We start from the raw sequence: 20,204 nt of genomic DNA on the forward strand, positions 1-20,204 counted from the left end.
TGCAACAAATCAGACTGATGGCCGGTTGAGTCTTCGTTTGCAGAGAAGTGTAACTTTGTAACTTCACCCTAGCCTTTGATTGGTTGCTTTTTGCAACCAATCAGATGTTTGCACAGGAGTGTGACCTTTGTAACTTCACTTCAGCCTCTGGTTGGCTGCTTTCTGCAACCAATCAGACTGCGGGCAAACTTCATTTACAGGAAGTGAGCATGAAGTGGCCAATGGTAAACTTCTAAGAGGTATTTGGACTCATGAAGATTCTGCACCATCAGGGCCCTTGAGCTGCTGCTTGGCCAGTTCCCACACCGTGGAGTATGCTTTCGTTTTCAACAAATCCCTGCTTTTGTACTTCTGTTGCTTCGTTCTTTCTTTGCTTTGCTGGGCGTTTTGTCTAATTCTTTGTTCAAAACGCCAATAACCTGGACAGCTTGCAGTCAAGACCCTCTACCGGTGACACGTGCCCTCTTCCGGGAGTTAAACAGCATTTCCTCTCTGCTCTGGGTTGGAAAAAGCCGCAGCCGCTTGTGGGCAGGGAACCCGAGGCCCCGCCCCCACGTGGTCCTAGCCTCTGCGCGTGCGCAGCCTGTCTGCGTGTGCGCATGCGCATAACGGCCGCCATCTTAACCGCGCGCTTACTCCGGCGTGTAAGGCTTGGTTTATTCGGCGGCTTCTGGTCTTGTCCCGGTGCGGCCACGCGGGAGTAGGTGGGTCGAAAGGGGAGATGCCCAGTGAAATGGAGCCTCTCCCGTGCACAGTCGGGCAGTTCGAGCGTCCTATGGGCGCTCCCAAGTCGCGGCCCCTCCTCTGAAAGCCACAGTCAGGTCTGTCCTCAGGGGTCGAAGCGGCTGCCTTGGGGCCTCAGCCCTGGAGGAGGCGGGGGTTGGGGGGGCGCACGGCGTTTTCATTCGCCTTGTTCCCATCTGCAGAAGCCTCATAGGGCCGGGCGCGGCGGCTTACGCCTGTCATCCCAGCGCTTTGGGAGGCTGAGGTAGGAGGTTTACTTGAGGCTAGTTCAAGACCAGGCAGGGCAACATAGGGAGAGCTCCCTCCCGCTCCAAAATCTAATAGGGGGGCGGAAAAAAAGCCTCCACATCCAGCGTTGTGCCTTTTCTCCAGAAGGAAGAGCATCTGTGCCTTCCTGTTCACGGTGACTTTCGCTTGGCGTCCTCCTGGCCTCACCAGCCTGGCAATTCTGTCGTGTCCGGTGAGCACTTCATGCACTTGTTCTGGCTGTAGGTGTCGGGTCTTGAAGTTTTAAGTTGTATCGAGGTGGAAAGAAACCTTTTCAGGTGGTTCAGGAGCACTTGGATCTGATACCATCGAATGTATGAGTGGGTAGATGAATGCACATAAATGTACAATTTACCATCCAGGAAAAACGCAGGACTGCTCAACTGTGGTTCCAGACTATCACCTCGATCTCGCCCTAGCGCCCTGTAGATTCCCCCAGAGCCTCAAAACAGGAGGGCGTCCCTAGGAACATGATGCGGGCTGATTTACTAGCACGAGTGATTGAATTGATAATGAATGCGGAGATAACTTTCGGCAGGTGGGTTTTCTCCCAGCTATTCATTTATAAGTCTTATCAAGGGCGGGGCCAGGTGGCTCACACCTGTAATCCCGGCGTTTTGGGAGGCTGAGGCTGAAGGATCACTTGAGCCCAGGAATTTGATGCTAACCTAGAAAAAATAGGGCAAACCCCTCTCTCTACTAAAAATTAAAAAAATTAGCTGGGCATGGTGGTGTGTGTCTGTGGTCACACCTACTTTGGAGGCTGAGGTGGGAGGATCACTTGAGCCTGGGAGGTCGAGGGTGCTGTGAGCTGTGATTGTGTCACTGCACTCCAACTTGGGCGACAGGGTGAGACCCTGTCTCGAAAAAAACAAAACAAAACAAAACAAATACCGATCTAGAGAAAATCTGTAGCTCAAGTAAAACAAATGTCTTTAGGCCGGGCGAATCCCAGCACGTTGGGAGGCTGAGGCTGGCAGATCACGAGGTCAGGAGTTCAAGATCAGCCTGACCAACATGAAACCCCCGTCTCTATTCAAAGTACAAAAAATTAGCCAGGTGTGGGCGCCTGTAATCCCAGCTACTCAGGGGCCTGAGGTACGAGAATCGCTTGAACCGGGGAGGCAGTGGTTGCAGTGAGCCAAGATTGCGCCATTGCACTCCAGCCCGGGCGACAGTGCGAGACTCCGTCTCAAAATAAATAAAACTCAAATGTCTTTAACCCTTAACCTACATTCACTAGTTGTTAAGATTTGTTTCATTTTTTTCTGTATATACTTTATGATGAGCCATTTAAATTGGAAGTGAATGAACTTTCCCCTTTTATCTTAAGCATGTATCTTATATACCTCCTAAAAGCGAAGACAAGCTTAAAATAAGACTACATTGTCCATCCTCACCCCCAAATCAAATCACATTTCCCCAGCTGTCCAAAAGTCACCATTATCGTTGCCAGGTTGTTTGCATGTTTTTAGATCTGTTAAATCTGTTTTTGACTAGAATATTCACCTGATTTTTTTTTTTTTTTTTTTTTTTGAGACGAAGTCTCCATCTGTCCCAGGCTGGAGTGCAGTGGTGTGATCTCAGCTCACTGCAACTCCTGCCTCAGCCTCCCAAGTAGCTGAGATTACAGGCGTGTGCCACCATGCCCAACTAATTGTTTTTAGTAGAGACAGGATTTCACTATGTTGGCCAGGGTGGTCTCGAACGCCTGACCTCGTGATCTGCTGGCCTCAGCCTCCCAAAGTACCGTGCCCCACCATTCACCTGAAATTTTAAAAATAACATTTTGATCTTTGAAGATTTCTGGAGGATTATATTGTAAAATGCTGACGTTCTCATGCAATGAGGTTTTCCTGTGATTTTACTTGATTTACCTATGTCCTGTATTTCCTGTAAAGTGGATGTTGGGGTTAGAGTGGTACTGTCTAACACAAATATAATGTAAGGCACAGATGTAATTTTTAAAAATTTTAGTAGCCAAATTAGAAAATATTAAATGTATGTATGAAATCATCTTTAAAATACTAAAAATGCAGCATATCCAGTTATCAATATAAGTTAATGAAATTAATGACTAATGTAGTCAATATAAAACTGAGACATTTCACGCTTCTTTTGTACTAAGTCTTCGGAATCCAGCACGTATTTTACACTTACAGCTGATTTTCATTGGAAATTCTTGATCTGTATTTAGAGTTTATAAAATTTACTGTTGAAAAAGTAGATTAACAAACCCAGGTTGTTCCAAACATACTTAAAAGTTTTCCAGTAACAATTTTATTTTTAAAGTTGAATTAAAAGTAAATAAATTTAAGAATTCATTTCCTCAGTTGCACTAGCCACATGGGGCTAGTGGCTATTGAGTTAGACTGGCCAGATCCAAGGCTTCCATTTTCTAGGCAATGTACATGGCTTCATATTATATCCTATCAGTAGTCACATAATACAAGTTTGTTAGTGATGCTAAGCATTTGGTCAAGGTACTCATCTCTGTATAGTCACGTTTTTCTTATAGTAATCTATAAGTGAGACTTTGGCCACAGGGGAATAATCTGTTCCCCAACAGCCTTTCACCCAGTGCTTTTGTTTGTTTATTTTTGTTTTGTTGTTGTTTTTTGTTTTTTTGGTTTTTTTTTTTTTTGACGGAGTCTTGCTCTGCTGCCCAGGCTGGAGTACAGTGGCGTGATCTCGGCTCACTGCGACCTTTGCCTCCCTGGTTCAGTGATTCTCCTGTCTCAGCCTTCCAAGTAGCTGGGATTACAGAAGTACGTCACCACACCCGGCTAATTTTTGTAATTTTAGTAGAGATGGGGTTTCACCATATTGGCCAGGCTGGTCTGGAACTCTTGACCTCAGGTAATCCTCCCGCCTCGGCCTCCCAAAGTGCTGGGATTACAGGTGTGAGCCACCGCGCCCGGCCTAAATGCAGAAGCATTTGATAGTCTGAGCGCAAAGTAGGGCTGTATAAAACGGGTCAGTATCGTATCTGGATGCAAACAACCCAGGGTCACATTTCCTTGGAAACAGTAAATTTGAGTAGATGTGGAATGTTGTGTCAGAAATCTTTTATTTGAAACTCAGCACCTGGGTTGTAAATTGTTACTTCTTGGTATCAAAAAATTACATAAACCCTTTAGGTGAAAGTGGGATATTTCAGTCTTTCTGATATTTCTTACTGATACAGTTTCAAACAGCAAATTTCTAATAACTGATTTTAGAGAACAAAGTTTCACAGTGCGTAAAAATGCAACAGTAACTCAAAGAAAAAAGTCATTAAAACTGCCTTGTTCCTTTTGTGGTAACCGTACAGCTGTTTTTTTTGTTTTTTGGGTTTGGGGTTTTAAGTTTTAAACTTTCTTTTTTTATTCCTGTGCTTACCCAATACAGCTTTTTAAACATCATAGTTATTATTCCTCTTTCATAAATGGAATGGCCTTGAGCGTATGTGGAGTCATATTTTTTAATTTTTTTATATTTATATACAGTATGATTGATTTTTGTATTTAGTTTGAGAGTCTTTGTTTTTCACATTTAATGTGTTTTCTTCCACTTTTTCCCCACTGTAAAGTTAATATCTTACTCTGATTAAAAAGTTTCTAATAGGGAGATACTTCAAGACTAGGCAAGGATTCTGTTTTCATCTTACTATATGCCCACTAATTTTAGTATCCATTGATAATTATTATCTGTAATACTTACTATTGTGCCATTTTTCCAAATTGTGAATTTCTGTTCCAGTCATATCTTCTGTATTTATTGGAATTCTGCAAAAAACAACTTTTCTTTCTCCTCCCTTTATTAAATTACTTCACATCAGTATAGGCCAGTGGCTGTTACCACTGTTTTTTATTTTCTTGCTCAGAATGTCCCAGACTTGGTTATTGGGAACTCCCTTAAGTTGATTTCTGCATTGTTTTTGACATGTTCCCATCCTTTTTGGAGAATTTATTTACCTTCTGGCAGTGTTCAGGCTCATCTTGTACTTTCCTTGCCCCAGACCTGGAATTGATCTCTGGGGAACTCTGGTTCCTTTTATTGGAGAATGAAATTCATAAACCAAGATCTGGGCATTAGGTATGCTTTTTTCTTCTGGATACATCTGGGAAATGTGTGTGTCTGTACACACACCAAAACATTTATATCTGTCTATATGTATTTGTATATATTCCTAAAGCCATAACGTATTTAATAGGTATTGGGGTTTCAGTTTTGCGAGATGAAAAGGGCTCTGGAGGTTGATGGTGGCGGTGATTGTACAAACATATGTACTTAATGCTACTGAACTATACACTTGAAAATGGTTAAGATGTTAAATATTCTATGTATTTTACCACAATAAAGAAAAAAAATTTACCAAAAAAACCATGGTATCATATCCAAAGCTCAGCTTTTATTCTGTTTCTGAAGAATATGTCATTGGAATATTGATAGGAATTGCATGGAATCTGTTGATCACTTTGGGTGCTGTGCACATTTTAATATTCTTCCTATACATGAACACTGGGTATCTTTTTGTTTATCTGTATCTTTTTCAGTTTCTTTCATCAGTGTTTATAGTTTTCAGATCTTTTACCTCTTTAGGTAAATTTATTCCTAAATATTTTTAATGGTCTTTTAATGGAATTCTTTTCTTTCTTTTTTTTTTTTTTTTGAGACGGAGTCTCGCTGTGTCATCCAGGCTGGGGTGCAGTGGCGTGATCTCCGCTCACTGCAAGAGTTCACGCCATTCTCCTGCCTCAGCCTCCGAGTAGCTGGAACTACAGGCGCCCGCCACCACGCCCGGCTAGTTTTTTTTTTTTTAGTAGAGACGGGGTTTCACCATGTTAGCCAGGATGGTCTCGATCTCCTGACCTCGTGATCCACCCACCTCGGCCTCCCAAAGTGCTGGGATTACAGGCTTGAGCCACCGCGCCCGGCCAGAGGAATTCTTTTCTTTCTTTCTTTTTTGGATAGTTTATGTATAGAAACACAACTGATTTTTGTATGGTTTTTTTTGAGATGGAGCCTTGCTCTGTGGCCAGGCTGGAGTTCAGTGGTGCAATCTCGGCTCACCGCAACCTCCACCTCCTGGGTTCAAGTGACTCTCTTGCCTCAGCCTCCCGAGTAGCTGGGATTACAGGCACATGCCACCATGCCCAGCTAATTTTTGTATTTTTAGTAGAGATGGGGTTTCACCATGTTGGCCAAGATGATCTCGCACTCCTGACCTGGTGTTCGTCCTGCCTTGACCTCCCAAAGTGCTGGGATTACAGGCATGAGCCATCACACCTAGCCTGTATGTTGATTTTGTATCCTGCAACAAAAAGTAAATTTGTTTACTTGTTCTAACAGTTTTTGGTGGAGTTTTTGGGTTTTCTGTATATAAGATCATGTCATCTGCAAACAGTTTATTTTACTTCTTCCCTTCTAATTTGGATGCCTTTTATTTCTCTCTCTGTTTTGCTTAATTGCTCTGTCCAGGTTTTCTGGTACTGGGTTGAACATAAGTAGTTAGATTGGGCACCCTTGTCTTGTTCCTGCTCTTAAAGGAAAGGTTTTAGCTTCCTACTGTTGAATATGATGTTAGCTGTGGGCTTGTCATATGGCCTTTATTATGTTGAGGTACATTTCTTCTGTACACAAATTTGAGAGTTTTTTTTTTTTTTTTTTGAAACAGGAGTCTTGCTCTGTCTCCTGGGCTGGTGTACAGTAGCATGATCTCTGCTCACCACAGCCCCACCTCCCAGGTTCGCATAATTCTTGTGCCTCAGCCTCCAAGTAGCTGGGATTACAGATGCACACCACCATGGCCAGCTATTTTTTGTATTTTTAGTAAAGACAGGGTTTCACCATATTGGCCAGACTGGTCTCAAACTCCTGATCTCAAATGATCTACCCGCCTTGGCCTCCCTAAGTGCTAGGTTTACAGGCATGAACCACTGTGCCTGGCCTGTTGAAGGTCTTTATCATGAAAAGATGTTTTATTTTGTCAAGGCTTTGTCTGCGTTTATTGAGATGATTATAAGAACTTTGTCCTACATTCCGTTAATGTGGTGTATCACATTGCTTAATTTGTATTATTTTGAACCATCCTTGAACCCCAGGAATAAAGCCTACATGATGTTAACATGTGGTTGAATTCAGTTTGCTTCTATTTTGTTGAGATTTTTTGTGTGTTTGTTTTGTTTTTCAGACTGGGCCTAACTCTGTCTCCCAAGCTGGAATGCAGGGGCACAATCATGGTTCACTGCAGCCTTGTCCTCCTGGGGTCAAGCAATCCTCCTACCTCAGCCTCCCAAGTAGCTGAGACCACAGGCGTGTGCCACCACACCCGGCTTTTTGTAGAAATGGGGTATCACTATGTTCCTCATGCTGGTCTCAAACTCCTGGGCTCAAACAATCCTCCCACCTCAGCCTCCCAAAATGCTGGGATTACAGGCATGATCCATTGCACCTGGCCTTGTTGAGGATTTTTGCATCTATATTCCACAAGGATATTGGCCTATAGTTTTCTTGAAGGCTTCCTGTCTGGCTTTGGTATCAGGGTATTGGTGGCCTTATAAAATGAGTCTGCAAGTCTTCCTTCTTCAGCGTTTTGGAAGAATTTAAGAAGTATTGGCATTCATTCTTTCTTCTTTCTTTTGAGACAGAGTTTTGCTCTTGTCGCCTGGGCTGGAGTGCAGTGGCATGATCTCACCTCACTGCAACCTCTGCCTCCTGAGTTCAAGTGATTCTCCTGCCTCAGCCTCCTGAGTAGCTGCGATTACAGTCGCCCCCACCCCCCCGCCACCCCACCCGGCTAATTTTTGTATTTTTGGTAGAGATGGGGTTTCACCATGTTGACCAGGCTGGTCTCTAACCCCTGACCTTAAGTGATCCACCTGCCTCAGCTTTCCGAAGTGCTGGGATTACAGGCGTGAGCCACCACGCTCGGCCCATTAATTCTTTAAATATTTGGTAGAATTCACCAGTAAAGCCATTTGGTCCTGTTCATGCAGGGTGGTTGTTTACTGATTTAATTTCCTTACTTGTTTTTGGTTGTCCAGGTTTTTTATTTCCTCATGATTCAGTCTTGATAGATTGTATGTTTCTAGGAATTTGTCTGTTTCTTCTAGGTTATCCAATTCATTGGCATATAAGTGTTCATGGTAGTCTCTTCTGGTTCTCTGTTTTTCCGAGGCATCCATTTTAATGTCCCTTTCTTTAAGATTATAATCTTATTTGAGTTTTCCTTCTCTTTTTCTTAATTACTATAGGTAAAGATTTCTCCATTTATTTAATTTGTTTAAAAAAAAAACCGAGCTCTCAGTTTTGTTGATCTTTTGTTTCTAGTATCTTATTTCATTGATTTATTTTTGCTCTAATCTTTATTATTTCCTTCCTTCTAACTTTGGGCTTAGTTCTTTTTCTAATTCCTTGAGGCATAAATTAGGTTGTTTATTTGATACCTTTTTTTTTTCTAACATGAGTATGTATTGCTATAAAGGTTTGTCTTAGAACTTCTTTTAACTGCATCCCGTAAGTTTTGGTATGTTAAGTTTCTATTTTTGTTTGTCTCAAGATAATTATTAGTTTTCTATTTTAGTGTATTCCTTGACCCTTGGTTGTTCAAGAGTATATTAGTTAATTTCCACCTGTTTCTGAATTTTCCAGTTTTTAGCCTGTTACTGATTTCTAGCTTCATACCATTATTTTCAGAAAAGATGGTTTTTATGATTTCAGTCTTATTAAATTTGTTAACTTGCTTTGTCGCCCAACATTTTATCATCCTGGAGAATATTCCAGGATAATATTCTCCTGTGTGCTGGAGAAGAATGTATTTTGTACTGCTCTTGGATGAAATGTTCTGTTTCTACGTTTCATCTACATTGTTTTTCAAGATCACTATTTTCTTACTAATATTTTGTCTGGATGATCTAGTCATTGTTGAAAGTGGAGTATGGATGTCTCCTACTATTATCATACTGTTTTTTCTTCTTTCAGATCCGTTAATATTTGCTTTATGTATTATGAGCTCCCTAAATATATTGGTGTATATATAATTAAAACTTTATATCCTTTTGATAAATCGGTCCCTTTATTATTATATAAGGACCTTTGTCTCTTGTGACAGTTTTTGTCTTAAAGTCTATTTTGTGTGATGTAAGAATAGGGGCTCCTGCTGTCCTTTGGTTATCATTTGCATGGAATATCTTTTTCTAACCCTTGACATTTAGTCTGTGCCCATTAAAATTAAAATGAGTATCTTGTAGCCAGGAGATAGTTGGATCTTGTTTAGTTTGTTTTGAGACAGTCGTGCTCTGTCGCCGAGGCTGGAGTGCAGTGGCGTGATCTCAGCCTACTGCATCCTCCGCCTCCCGGGTTCAAGCAATTCTTCTGCCTCAGCCTCCTGAGTAGCTGGGACTGCAGGCGTGTGCCACCATGCCTGGCTAATTTTTATGTTTTAGTAGAAACAGTGTTTCACCATATTGGCCAGGCTGGTCTCGAACTCCTGACCTCATCATCTGCCCGCCTCGGCTTCCCAAAGTGCTGGGATTACAGGCGTGAGCCGCCACGCCCCACCTGTTTGTTTGTTTGTTTTAACCATATTCTGCCATTCTGTGTCTTTTCATTGGGGAATTTAATCCATTTAAAGTAATTGTTGATAGATGATGACTTGTTATTACCATTTAGTTCATTGTTTTCTGGCTGTTTTGTAGTTCTTCCTGTCTTCTCTTGCAGTCTTTGCGAGTGATGACTTTTTGAATATACCATTTTATTGTCCCCTGGTTTGCAAGGTTTCTGCTGAGAAATCAATGGGTAATATTATGGAGATTCCTTTGTATGTAGTGAGTCATTTTCTCTTGCTACGTTCAAAATTCTCTTTGTCTTTGACTTTTGACAAGTTGACTGTAATGTGTCTCACTTTAGATCTCTTTCAGTTGAACCTTTTTGGGGGCTTTGGGATTCATGAATGTGGGTGCCTCTGTCTCCCCAGATTTGGAAGATTTATAGCTATTCTTTAAATAGGCTTTCTACTCGTTTCTGTCTCTGCTCCCTCTGTAACTTCTTTAATGCTTATATTCACTTGGCAGGGTTCCACAGGTTCTTTATGCTTTCTTCACTCTTTTTCTTTTTTTTTTTTTTTTTTTTTTGAGACGGAGTCTCGCTCTGTCGCCTTGCTCTGTCGCCTGGGCTGGAGTGCAGTGGCCGGGTTAGCCAGGATGGTCTCGATCTGCTGACCTCGTGATCCGCCCGTCTCCGCCTCCCAAAGTGCTGGGATTACAGGCTTGAGCCACCGCGCCCGGCCTCTTCACTCTTTTTCATTGTTTTTTCTTTTTGTTCCTCTGACTATAATCTACTTTTTATTTTGTTGATTCTTCTGCTTGATGATGTCTGCTCTTGGACCCCTCTAGTTAATATTTCAGTTCAGTTATTGTACTCTTCAGCTCCAGTATTTCTCTTTTGTTCTTTATCATTTCCATCTCTGGGTTGAATTTCTCACTTCATCTATTATTTTACTGACCTCATATAGTTATGTATCTCTGCTGTAATTTAACTCACTGATCTTTAAGATGATTATTATTACTTCCTTCTCAGGTGATTCACAGGTCTCCATTTCTTTGGGGTTGGCTACTGAATATTTGTTTTCTTCCTTTGTGTCATGGTTTCTTCTTGATTCTTCATGCTGTTTGTAGGTTTGCTTTGCTGTCTGTGAATTGAAGTAGTAGGTATTTCTCAGTCTTTATGAGTTAGTCTTGACTGGGAAAGACCTTCATCCATTAGCTGTGCTCCGTATGAGACAAGATCAGGACTGACCCCTACAGGAGTGTACCATAAGGTTGGTGACAAGTACATCTTCTCTTCTCTCTCTCTCTCCACAGAAAAGCGTCTCAGTCATACAGAGCAGATGTAAGAGGATGTCTGCCTCATTGCTTTCTCAGATGATCAGCACCTCAGTATGAGACAAGATGGCTACTAGCTCCTTGGAAAACTCTCTGAGAGGTCAGGAGGTCAAGTAGCCAATCTCACTTCCCATGAAGAAATAATCAGTCAGGGCAACTGAGCTGAGCTGGTTTGGGGGAAGGGCTAAGTTGAAAATTGTTCTTACCTGTATAAATGCAGCTGCTCTCAGTTTGTGCTCCTCTGGGGTTGCTTGCAATTATTAGTTTGATTATGGATTTATCTTCAAGGTATTTTGGTTCCAGTATTGTTGTTACATGTTTTCATGAGTGAACAGAGAGGTAGGGCTTCCTACTCTGCCGTTTTACTGACATTCTTTGTGATATATTACTTATTGAATCTTAAAATACAAATAAGGTAGCTCTGAATTGCTAATTCAGACCCCTGTGTAAAACAGATTTATTAACTGAGTTGTTTTTGTGTGATTCTTTTATATTTAGGCTTAGATTATATGTTCAAAATACTGTTTTCCAAATTCACTTAGATGAGTTATTTTTATCTTTCAATATGGTTTTGTTATTCATTTGTAATACAGTTAAAAAGCAACCATTTTTGTCACCTTAAAGTGTAATGTTAGCTTTGGCGTTTTTGTAGATGCCCTTTATTAGGCTGAAAATTTTTCTTGGTCTTATTGAACTTCATTGAAAACAATCATGGTTAATGAATTTTGTCAGATTCCTTTTCTGCATCTCATGAGATCATCTGATTTTCTGGCCTGCCAATATGTTGCATTAAATTGATTTACATTTGAATATCTCACGTTTCTGGGATATGTTCTAACTTGATGTATTATCTCTTCATATATAGAGGTATACATATGTATGTGTGTATATATATATCACTGTATTCATTTTGCTAAAATTTTATTAAGGGTTTGTATTAACTCTGCTCTCCAACCAGCCTGTGATAGCTGAGGGCCCAGAGTGCCTTAAATGGATTTACCTTTACCCCTTTGCCCTGCCACTTGCCTTTGGGGATGGCTGCCTTGGTCATCAGGGAGGCTACATGCACCTCAGTGATCCTGCCTTATCCCAGCCTTTAATATACTATGGTCTGGTATTAGGTGAAGACTTGTGAGAGTCTGTGGATGGATTCATCACTGTGATTTCTGTAACTGAGATGTCTCAGAATTCTAATGTGGTCTGTCAGCCACACTCTGCTGTCAAATTTTGGTAAGATTTAATGATGATTTCTTTATACCTTCATGTGTGGCAGATTCCTTCTCTCAGCACTCATTCAAGATTGAGAAAAATCATGAGTATATTCTTTCTTAGCAAAGCTTATTATTTAGGTGTATCTGCATTCTTGGCTCTCTGATGTATTTTTAAAAGGTATGATTTTATAACTATGTGGCTTGCGTTTTAAGAGAGAAGGATCAACCCTTGGAAGTTTTACATTCTAATATGAATGTATGAGAACATTTATTTTGGTTTTTGTTTTGTTGTGTTTTTGAGACGAGGTCTCTGTTGCCCAGGCAGGAGTACAGTGGCAAGATCACGGTTCACTGCAGCGTTGACCTCCCGAGGCTCAGGTCTTCCTCCCACCTCAGTCCCCTGAGTAGCTTGGACTATAGGTGAGTGCTACCACACCTGGCAAATATTTGTATTTTTTGTAGAGACAGGATTTCACCATGTGTTGCCTAGGCTGGGCTCAAGCAGTCCACCTTCCTCAGCGTCCCAGAGTGCTAGGATGAGCCACCATGCCCAGCCAGAAAATTTTAAAAATAGATATTTGTAGAGTTATACATCCAGGAGGATTTTTAGAAATGGGATTTCTAAGTCAAAGGGTAAATGCGTATATAATTTAACTATATGCTGCCAAATTCCCTGGTGTTTTTTTTTTTTTTTTTTTTAATGAAGTTAAAAATAATTCCAAAGGAAGCTAGGCATAGTGGCTCACACATGTAATCCCAGCCGTTGGGGAGGCCAAGGCAGGAGAATCACTTGTGTCCAACGTGAGCAAGATAGCAAGACCCCATCTCTGCAGAAAACTAAAGAATTCGCTGGACATGGTGGCACATGCTTCTTGTCCTAGCTACTTGGGAGGCTGAGGTAGGATTCCTTGAGCCCTGCAGGTCAGGGCTGCAGTGAGCCAAGATTGTGCTACTGCACTTCAGTCTGGGCAACAGAACAGGGCCCTGTCCCTTACCCCATCCCAAAAACAAGCCTGAGAATAAGAGGAGATAATTCCTGCTTAGGTAACTGACCAAAAAAAGGCTTATATCCAAAATATATTAAGAACTCTCTTACACATTAATTCCAAAAATTCAAACAATCCAATAGAAGAATCAGTAAAGAGGCTTGAGCAGGCTCTTCACAAAACTGTGCTATGGATAATAAACATGAAAAATTGAAGTTTTTATCCTCATTAATTATCAGGCAAATGGAAATTAAATCTGCCACTACACATGCATCAGAATGGCTAAATCCAAAAAGAGTTACAATACCAAATGTTGAAGAGAGTTTAAAGAAACTAGAGTTTGCATATACTTTTAGTGTGTAAAGTAGAAATATGTTTTGAAAAACGATTTGGCATTGCGTTCCAAATTTGAACTTAAGGATATACCCTTAAATACAACCATATAGCATCATCATTTGAAGTAGCTCAGAATTAAATAGCTTTAATATCTGTCTACAAGAATACATGAATAAACCAAGCTGTAATGGTTAAGTATCAGAAATATTTGGGACCAGAAGTGATTTGGATTTCAGAAGTGATTTGGATTTCAGATTTCTTCAGATTTTGCAATATTTGCATTATACTTCAGAAATTTAAAATGTTCCAGTGAGCATTTCCTTTGAGTGTCATGTGGATGCTCAAAAAGGTTTTTTTGGAGCATTTTGGATTTCAGATTTTCAGATTAGAGATACTCAGCCTGTTTTATGGAGTGCTTTTAGGTAAAAGGAAAAGAACTACAGCTATGTGCAACAGTATGGATGACTCTCATAAACATAATGTTGAATCAAAACAGCTAGACATAAATGAATAAATGATTTCATTATAAAGTTTAAAAACAGACAAAATTAATGTATACTGTTAGAAGTGAGAATAGTGCTACCATTTGAGAAGAGGGGCAATGATTTAGACGTGTCGTGTGCATCAAGGTGTAGAAATTAATGATGCATTATACCTTTGTAATTCTACACTTTTGTGAATATATATTTCAATTAAGTGTTTAAAAAATTCAGGTGTCATTTCCAAGTGTTTGAAAGAGATTAGCAAAATGAATATAAAGAAGACATCAAAAGCTGAAAGCAACATTTAATGGGAAAAAAAGTAAAACTGATCAGTAAACTCAAGTGATAGGTTTTTTAGAAGTATAAAATTGGCTTGTCATGGCCGGTCGCGGTGGCTCACGCCTGTAATCCCAGCACTTTGGGAGGCCGAGGCGGGCGGATCACGAGGTCAGGAGATTGAGACCATCCTGGCTAACACAGTGAAACCCCGTCTCTACTAAAAATACAAAACAAATTAGCCAGGCGTGGTGGCGGGCGCCTGTAGTTCCAGCTACTCAGGAGGCTGAGGCAGGAAAATGGTGTGAACCCGGGAGGCAGAGCTTGCAGTGAGTTGAGATGGCACCACTGCACTCCAGCCTGGGCGACAGAACAAGACTGTGTCTCAAAAACAAACAAAAAATTGGTTGGTCATGTGGCTAGCACCTGTAATCCAGCACGTTGGGAGGTCAAGGCGGGAGGATCGCTTGAGCCCAGGAGTTCAAGATCAGTCTTCCCAACATTGTGAGGAACCCTCTTCTCCATTCCAGCCCTACCACCACTCTCTACCAAAAAAATTTTTTTTAATTGGCCAGGTGTGGTGGGGGCTTGTGCCTGAAGTCCTAGCTACTCAGAAAGCTGAGGCAGGAAGATTGCTTGAGCCCAGGAGTTCAAGGCTGCTGTGAGCTTGATCCTACTATTACACTCCAGCCTTGGAGACAGAGTGAAGCTCCGTCTCTCCCATACCCCCAGAAAAGTATAAAATAGACAAACGTTTGCATAATGTGTGATTCAGCATTTCATCCACCCCATACATTTTCTTTTTTCTTTTTCTTCTTTTTTGTTGAGACAAGGTCTGGCTCTATCGCCCAGACTGGTGTGCAGTGGCATGATCTCGGCTCACTGCAACCTTTGCCTCCCAGGCTCAAGCCACCTTCCCACCTCCCAAGTAGCTGGTACTACAGACATGCACCACCACACCTGGCTAATTTTTGTGTTTTTTGTAGAGATAGGGTTTTACCATGTTGCCCAGGCTGGTCTCAAACTTGTGAGCTCAAGTGATCTGCCTGCTTTGGCCTCCCAGAGTGCTGGGATTACAGGCATGAGCCACACCCCATACATTTTCTACCCTCTGCTAGGACCTATGAATATTAAAAGAAAAACTTTAGATAAATGTAATAGTTAAGCATTAAAGGATTCGTGAATCAGGCAGCACTCAAAACCAGAAGAGGTTCAGGGGCTCTGCTGTAGCAGCATGCCCATGCCCAACTGGGTTTTATAGACTGAATATGGAAGCAAAGTAAAGAAATTACTTAATTGGCTACAGCTAGGCATTAGCCTTAGCAGTATTCTGAGTTTCTTGTGTGAACCATTAGTATTATTCTATTGCTTTGGATAAGAAGTTGAGTGTCACTTTTTAGGCAAGCCAGATGTCAGTTTTCAAGTGTCTTATGGTTATTTTCTTCTATTTTCTTGCCCAGAACCAGTTCTGAGTCTGTAAATACACATTTATATGTGTGTGTGGTAGGAGAGGTGGAGGATGATATTACTTATCCATTCGTCTACTTTTTTCCATAGTATTTGTCACCAATTGATATAATACATATTTATGGCTGGGCACGGTGGCTCACGCATATAATCCTAGCACTTTGGGAGGCCAAGGCGGGCGGATCACCTGAGGTCGGGAGTTCGAGACCAGCCTGACTAACATGGGGAAACCCTGTCTCTACTAAAAATAGAAAATTAGCTGGGCGTGGTGGCACATGCCTGTAATCCCAGCTACTCGGGAGGCTGAGGCAGGAGAATCGCTTGAACCCGGCAGGGCGGAGGTTGCAGTGAGCTAAGATTGCCCCACTGAACTCCAGCCTGGGCAACGAGAGCGAAACTCCATCCCAAAAAAAAACAATAAAACTTGTTTATGTGTTTATTATCTGCTTAGCACTTTAGAATGTGAGATACCTAAGGTCTAGGACATTTTTTGTATAGTTGACTATCCTAAGTGTCTAGTATATTACCTCACGAAGATAAGGTCCTTCATAAATATTTGCAGAGTGAATGAAAGCATAAGCCAGAGATAAGGACTTGAAGGGAAGTCACCTGGCCTACATGACTTTGCCAGCTGGAGGAGCTAAAGATGTCTAAATTCAATAAACTGTTTGTGTTGGGAGTCCTCAAGACCACCACCCTCACGTTCAGTGATAGAAGTACTCACAGGACTCAGAAGCTATTAAACCTACAGTTACGGTTTATTACAATAAAAGGGTACAGATTAGAATCTGCAAAGGGAAAAGATGAATGGAATGAAGTCTGGAAAAAAACAGTCTTCTCTCCCATGTAGTCACATGGACAGTGCTTAAGTTGCTGACTAGGGAAGCTCACCTGAGCTTTGGTGTCCAGGATTTTTACCAAGGCTTAGTCCCGTAGGCATACAGCACCTGAATGACTTACTTCATACACTTATGCCCAGCCCGTCAACAGTTCAAACTCCTGCGTTATTGCCAGAAGCCTCAGGCATACAAAAACAAGCCTTCAGCATAAATCATATGGTTAGCGTACACAATCTGGTCACGCTAATATAGTTTGGCTCAGTAGCTCAACCATACAAAAATATACACTTATCAGGCAAGATATTCCACAGGCTAACAGGTCATCTCTCACAAACTGAGCCAAGTGTCAGTCCTGAAGACAGATCTTTCTCAGGAGAGTGCGGGGTTTGGGCATCCCAGGCCTGTTGAGTTAACCTTTCCGCACATCATTTCATGACGATCTCGTGGTCACGTTAGAGAATAAGAAGAACCTCAGGAGTTTAAGTTTGTTAGTCAGTGTAACCTGCATTCTTATCCTGGCTCACACTTCCTGATTGGTGATGTTGGGTCAATTAGTGTCTGAGCTTATTAGGTTTCCTCAACTAATAGGATAGTAACAAAAACTGCTTTGATAATTATATGAACTTATCCTACCACTGTTTCTGGCACATGGGTACCAGGTAAATGGCATTTGTTATTATTTATGTCCACGTGGCATAATACTGTACTGGCATTCACATGAACAACTTCATCTTCTGCAGAGAGATGGCTAATGAATGGCGCTTGATGACAGATGAGTAATGCCTGTTGCTTAAAGATTGACGGTATGAGACAAGACTCCCATTACTACTTAATCAAGAGGAATTGAGATTGACCTACTCGTAAGTTCAGACAATGTCTCGAAGAGACTTTGGGAACAAGATATTCAGGTACATTTCACTGTTAGACTCACAGGATGCTGGCCATTGATCTTTCCCTTTGTGGTAAGTCCATGTTAATGGTCCTTCGAGACCCTGCTTTAACCAGGCTGTGAACAGCTTGTCTTGTGATTAGGGTTTAGGGTCTAAGTGGCCCTGCTTTTGAGATATCTGGAAGGGGCTAAAGTAGATATGAATATTCTGTGGTCTAAATCCTGGGATTTGGGAAGGAGGGGTAAGTACACAGGCTTTTGAGATACCTAGAAGGTGCTAAAGTAGATATGACTATTCTGTGGTTTAAATCCTGGGATTTGGGGAGGAGGGGTAAGTATGCAGGCTTTTGTGGAAGAGGTTCAGCTTAATCACATGATGAGTTTCATTTTTGGCAAATAAGAAGGAAAATGTTAACTTCTCCAGACTTTTTATTCCTTATAAAATGGAATTGTTAAACTCTCTCTCCTGGTCATCAAAGCCTGAAGCATATTTTCTGGCTTCAGGTGAGTCACGCTGCTCAGGCATTTTATTGTAATAATGTATGTGTGTCCGCTTAGTATTAATATGAGGTGGCTTCTTGGCTTGTGAGTATGGAAGCTATCAGCAGCCTGGATTCTCAAGTTTTATTTCTTCTTCTCAAGATCATCTTTCTCAAGACTTCTTCTGTCTTCATGAGGCAAAATTTGAAGAGGAAAGGATGGTGGCTGGGTGGTTGACAAGTTACTCTCAGGTAAGTAGGAAATTGCTTTTTCTGTAGAAGCATATGCTTCTTATTACCATGTAGATGTGTTTTCTCCTAGTGGAACAGAGCTCCTACAAGCAAAGAGGGTCTGCTTAGGGACCACATCTCTCATCAAACTTCTTCGGACCACAGGCCTCTCACGTGGTTAACAGATTTCACAGGGAAATGATCCTACTATCCCAGTGTTTACTAATTCAGTCTGACTCTCATCCATGCTGATTATATGCTTTCATTTTGCTGTGATAGGGAGAGAATGCACTTGTGCTTCTCAGAATTTGTGCTGTCACTAGAGCATTTATTTGAGTGTCTGTAATGTACTCAGGATTGTACTAAAACCTGTCGATAGCGAACGATAAGAAGTCACAATCTAGTTGTGCTGAGATATATTCAGTTAGGTGAAAGAGGTGCTCTTCAAGCCATGTGACTAGATGAGATCACCAGTGAATATGTACAGACAGAGGAGAAGAAAGTGAGGACCGTCAAGTGATAGGGACCAAAGAGTCTTATCAAGGCATGCCAAGACAAGGTCCCTCATTGTCCAGTCAACATAGCGGAGAAGGTACTTGCTTGATGCCAGCATGTGTGTGATGGTTTAGGATTCAGTGACCTTTGAGGATGTGGCTGTGGACTTCACCCAGGAGGAGTGGACTTTGCTGGATCAAACTCAGAGAAACTTATACAGAGATGTGATGCTGGAGAACTACAAGAATCTAGTTGCAGTAGGTAAGGCTGGTACCATTCTTTTCGTTTAGTTTTTTTCTGGAACAAATATGTCTTAAGTAACTATATTCTAGGCTCTCTGCTTGTTAATGGGCTGCATTGGTAAACAGGCGAAACATTGTTTCCATCTCATAGACCTTACTGCCTAGTGATTTTTCTGATGAAATTGAACATCTATTCATTGTTCTGGCTTTGTTTTCTCCATGGATAAAAGACTTAGAGCTTCTTGAATATGTATACGAGCTTGAGCCTGGGTTGCATGGGAAGAATTGCTAGTCCTTTTGGTGCACAGTGAATGAGAAAAGAGTATTTGCAGTTTAGGTTCACTTGAAAGTTTTTGTCATGAACATTGTGCTGTTTAAGTTATACCTGAGAGGGTTCAGAATGCCCAAACAGCAAAATCTTAGCCCTTAATTCATGGAAGCATTTGTTATCCCTTGCACATTCATTCTTTCTTTTCTTTTCTTTTTTTTTTTTTTTTTTTTTTTTGAGACAGAGTCTCGCTTTGTCGCCCAGGCTGGAGTGCAGTGGCATCTCAGCTCACTGCAAGCTCCGCCTCCCGGGTTCACGCCATTCTCCTGCCTCCGGAATAGCTGGGACTACAGGCGCCCACCACCACGCTCAGCTAATTTTTTTGTGGGTTTTGTTGGTATTTTTAGTAGAGATGGGGTTTCACCGTGTTACCCAGAATGGTCTTGATCTCCTGACCTCATGATCCGCCCGCCTCGGCCTTCCAAAGTGCCCGGATTACAGGCTTGAGCCACTGCGCCCGGCCATCCCTTGCACATTCTAACATCATTCATCTTTCTCCAAGAGCAGGGTACTAGCTACGCAGACATGGTTTGACTTTTCAGGTGAAACAAGAAGAGTTAAAGACAGTGCAGAAAATTCTCCAAGATGAGAGAAAAGACAGATGTGATTATTTGTGAGAAACAGCCCCGATCAGAGGTGCAGTCTGTTTATAAATGTTAAGTAGGAAGGTTTTGAAAGTGTACTTTTTTGGGGAGAATATCAAGGCCAATTGGTTTCTGTGGTTCCTTGGGTACCTTAACTTTTCTTTCTCTTTCACTTTTCATCCGTCTTGGAAACTTTCTTTTGCCCTGACATTAAGATGTGTCTCATTTCTTCTTTAAATTTATGATTTGCATTTAGCTGTGTATCCATTTCCTTTCAACTTTGTTTCCCTGGCTGTACCTCTTTTTTGTTCACTATAAAGTCTCAATGTTTAGAGAACTATTTCTTTTTGTTGTTGTTGTTTTTTAGAGACGGAGTCTCACTCTGTCAGTTCACTGCAACCTCTGCCTCCGAGGTTCAAGCGATTCCCCTGCCTCAGCCTCCTGAGTAGCTGGGACTACAGGTGCGTGCCACCTTGCCTGGC

General features: G+C 41.5%; 1 protein-coding gene across 45 annotated transcripts in view; it reads left to right on the plus strand.

Moving 5' to 3' along the window:
* The first annotated feature begins 599 nt into the window (after positions 1-599).
* Positions 600-20,204, plus strand: part of LOC101865847 (zinc finger protein 177) — a 59,078-nt gene continuing 39,473 nt past the window's right edge. For 7 of the 45 annotated variants that reach the window (XR_012428339.1, XR_012428341.1, XR_012428340.1 and 4 more), the window contains exons 1-3: positions 17,551-17,867; positions 18,006-18,094; positions 18,703-18,829. Coding sequence is in view for 35 of the 45 variants with exons in the window: in XM_045380378.3 (XP_045236313.2) it covers positions 17,807-17,867; positions 18,006-18,094; positions 18,703-18,829 (277 nt within the window). In the remaining 10 variants the exon portion in view is untranslated. Of the gene's footprint in view, positions 822-1,116; positions 1,205-10,856; positions 10,978-11,998; positions 12,108-12,389; positions 12,509-17,212; positions 17,437-17,550; positions 17,868-18,005; positions 18,095-18,148; positions 18,830-20,089; positions 20,184-20,204 lie in introns of those variants that run through there. The other 38 variants (XR_012428343.1, XM_065535288.2, XM_074025739.1 and 35 more) reach the window with 33 other exon arrangements.

The sequence above is a fragment of the Macaca fascicularis genome, chromosome 19 (genome assembly GCF_037993035.2).
Source record: "Macaca fascicularis isolate 582-1 chromosome 19, T2T-MFA8v1.1".
Taxonomy (NCBI): domain Eukaryota; kingdom Metazoa; phylum Chordata; class Mammalia; order Primates; family Cercopithecidae; genus Macaca; species Macaca fascicularis.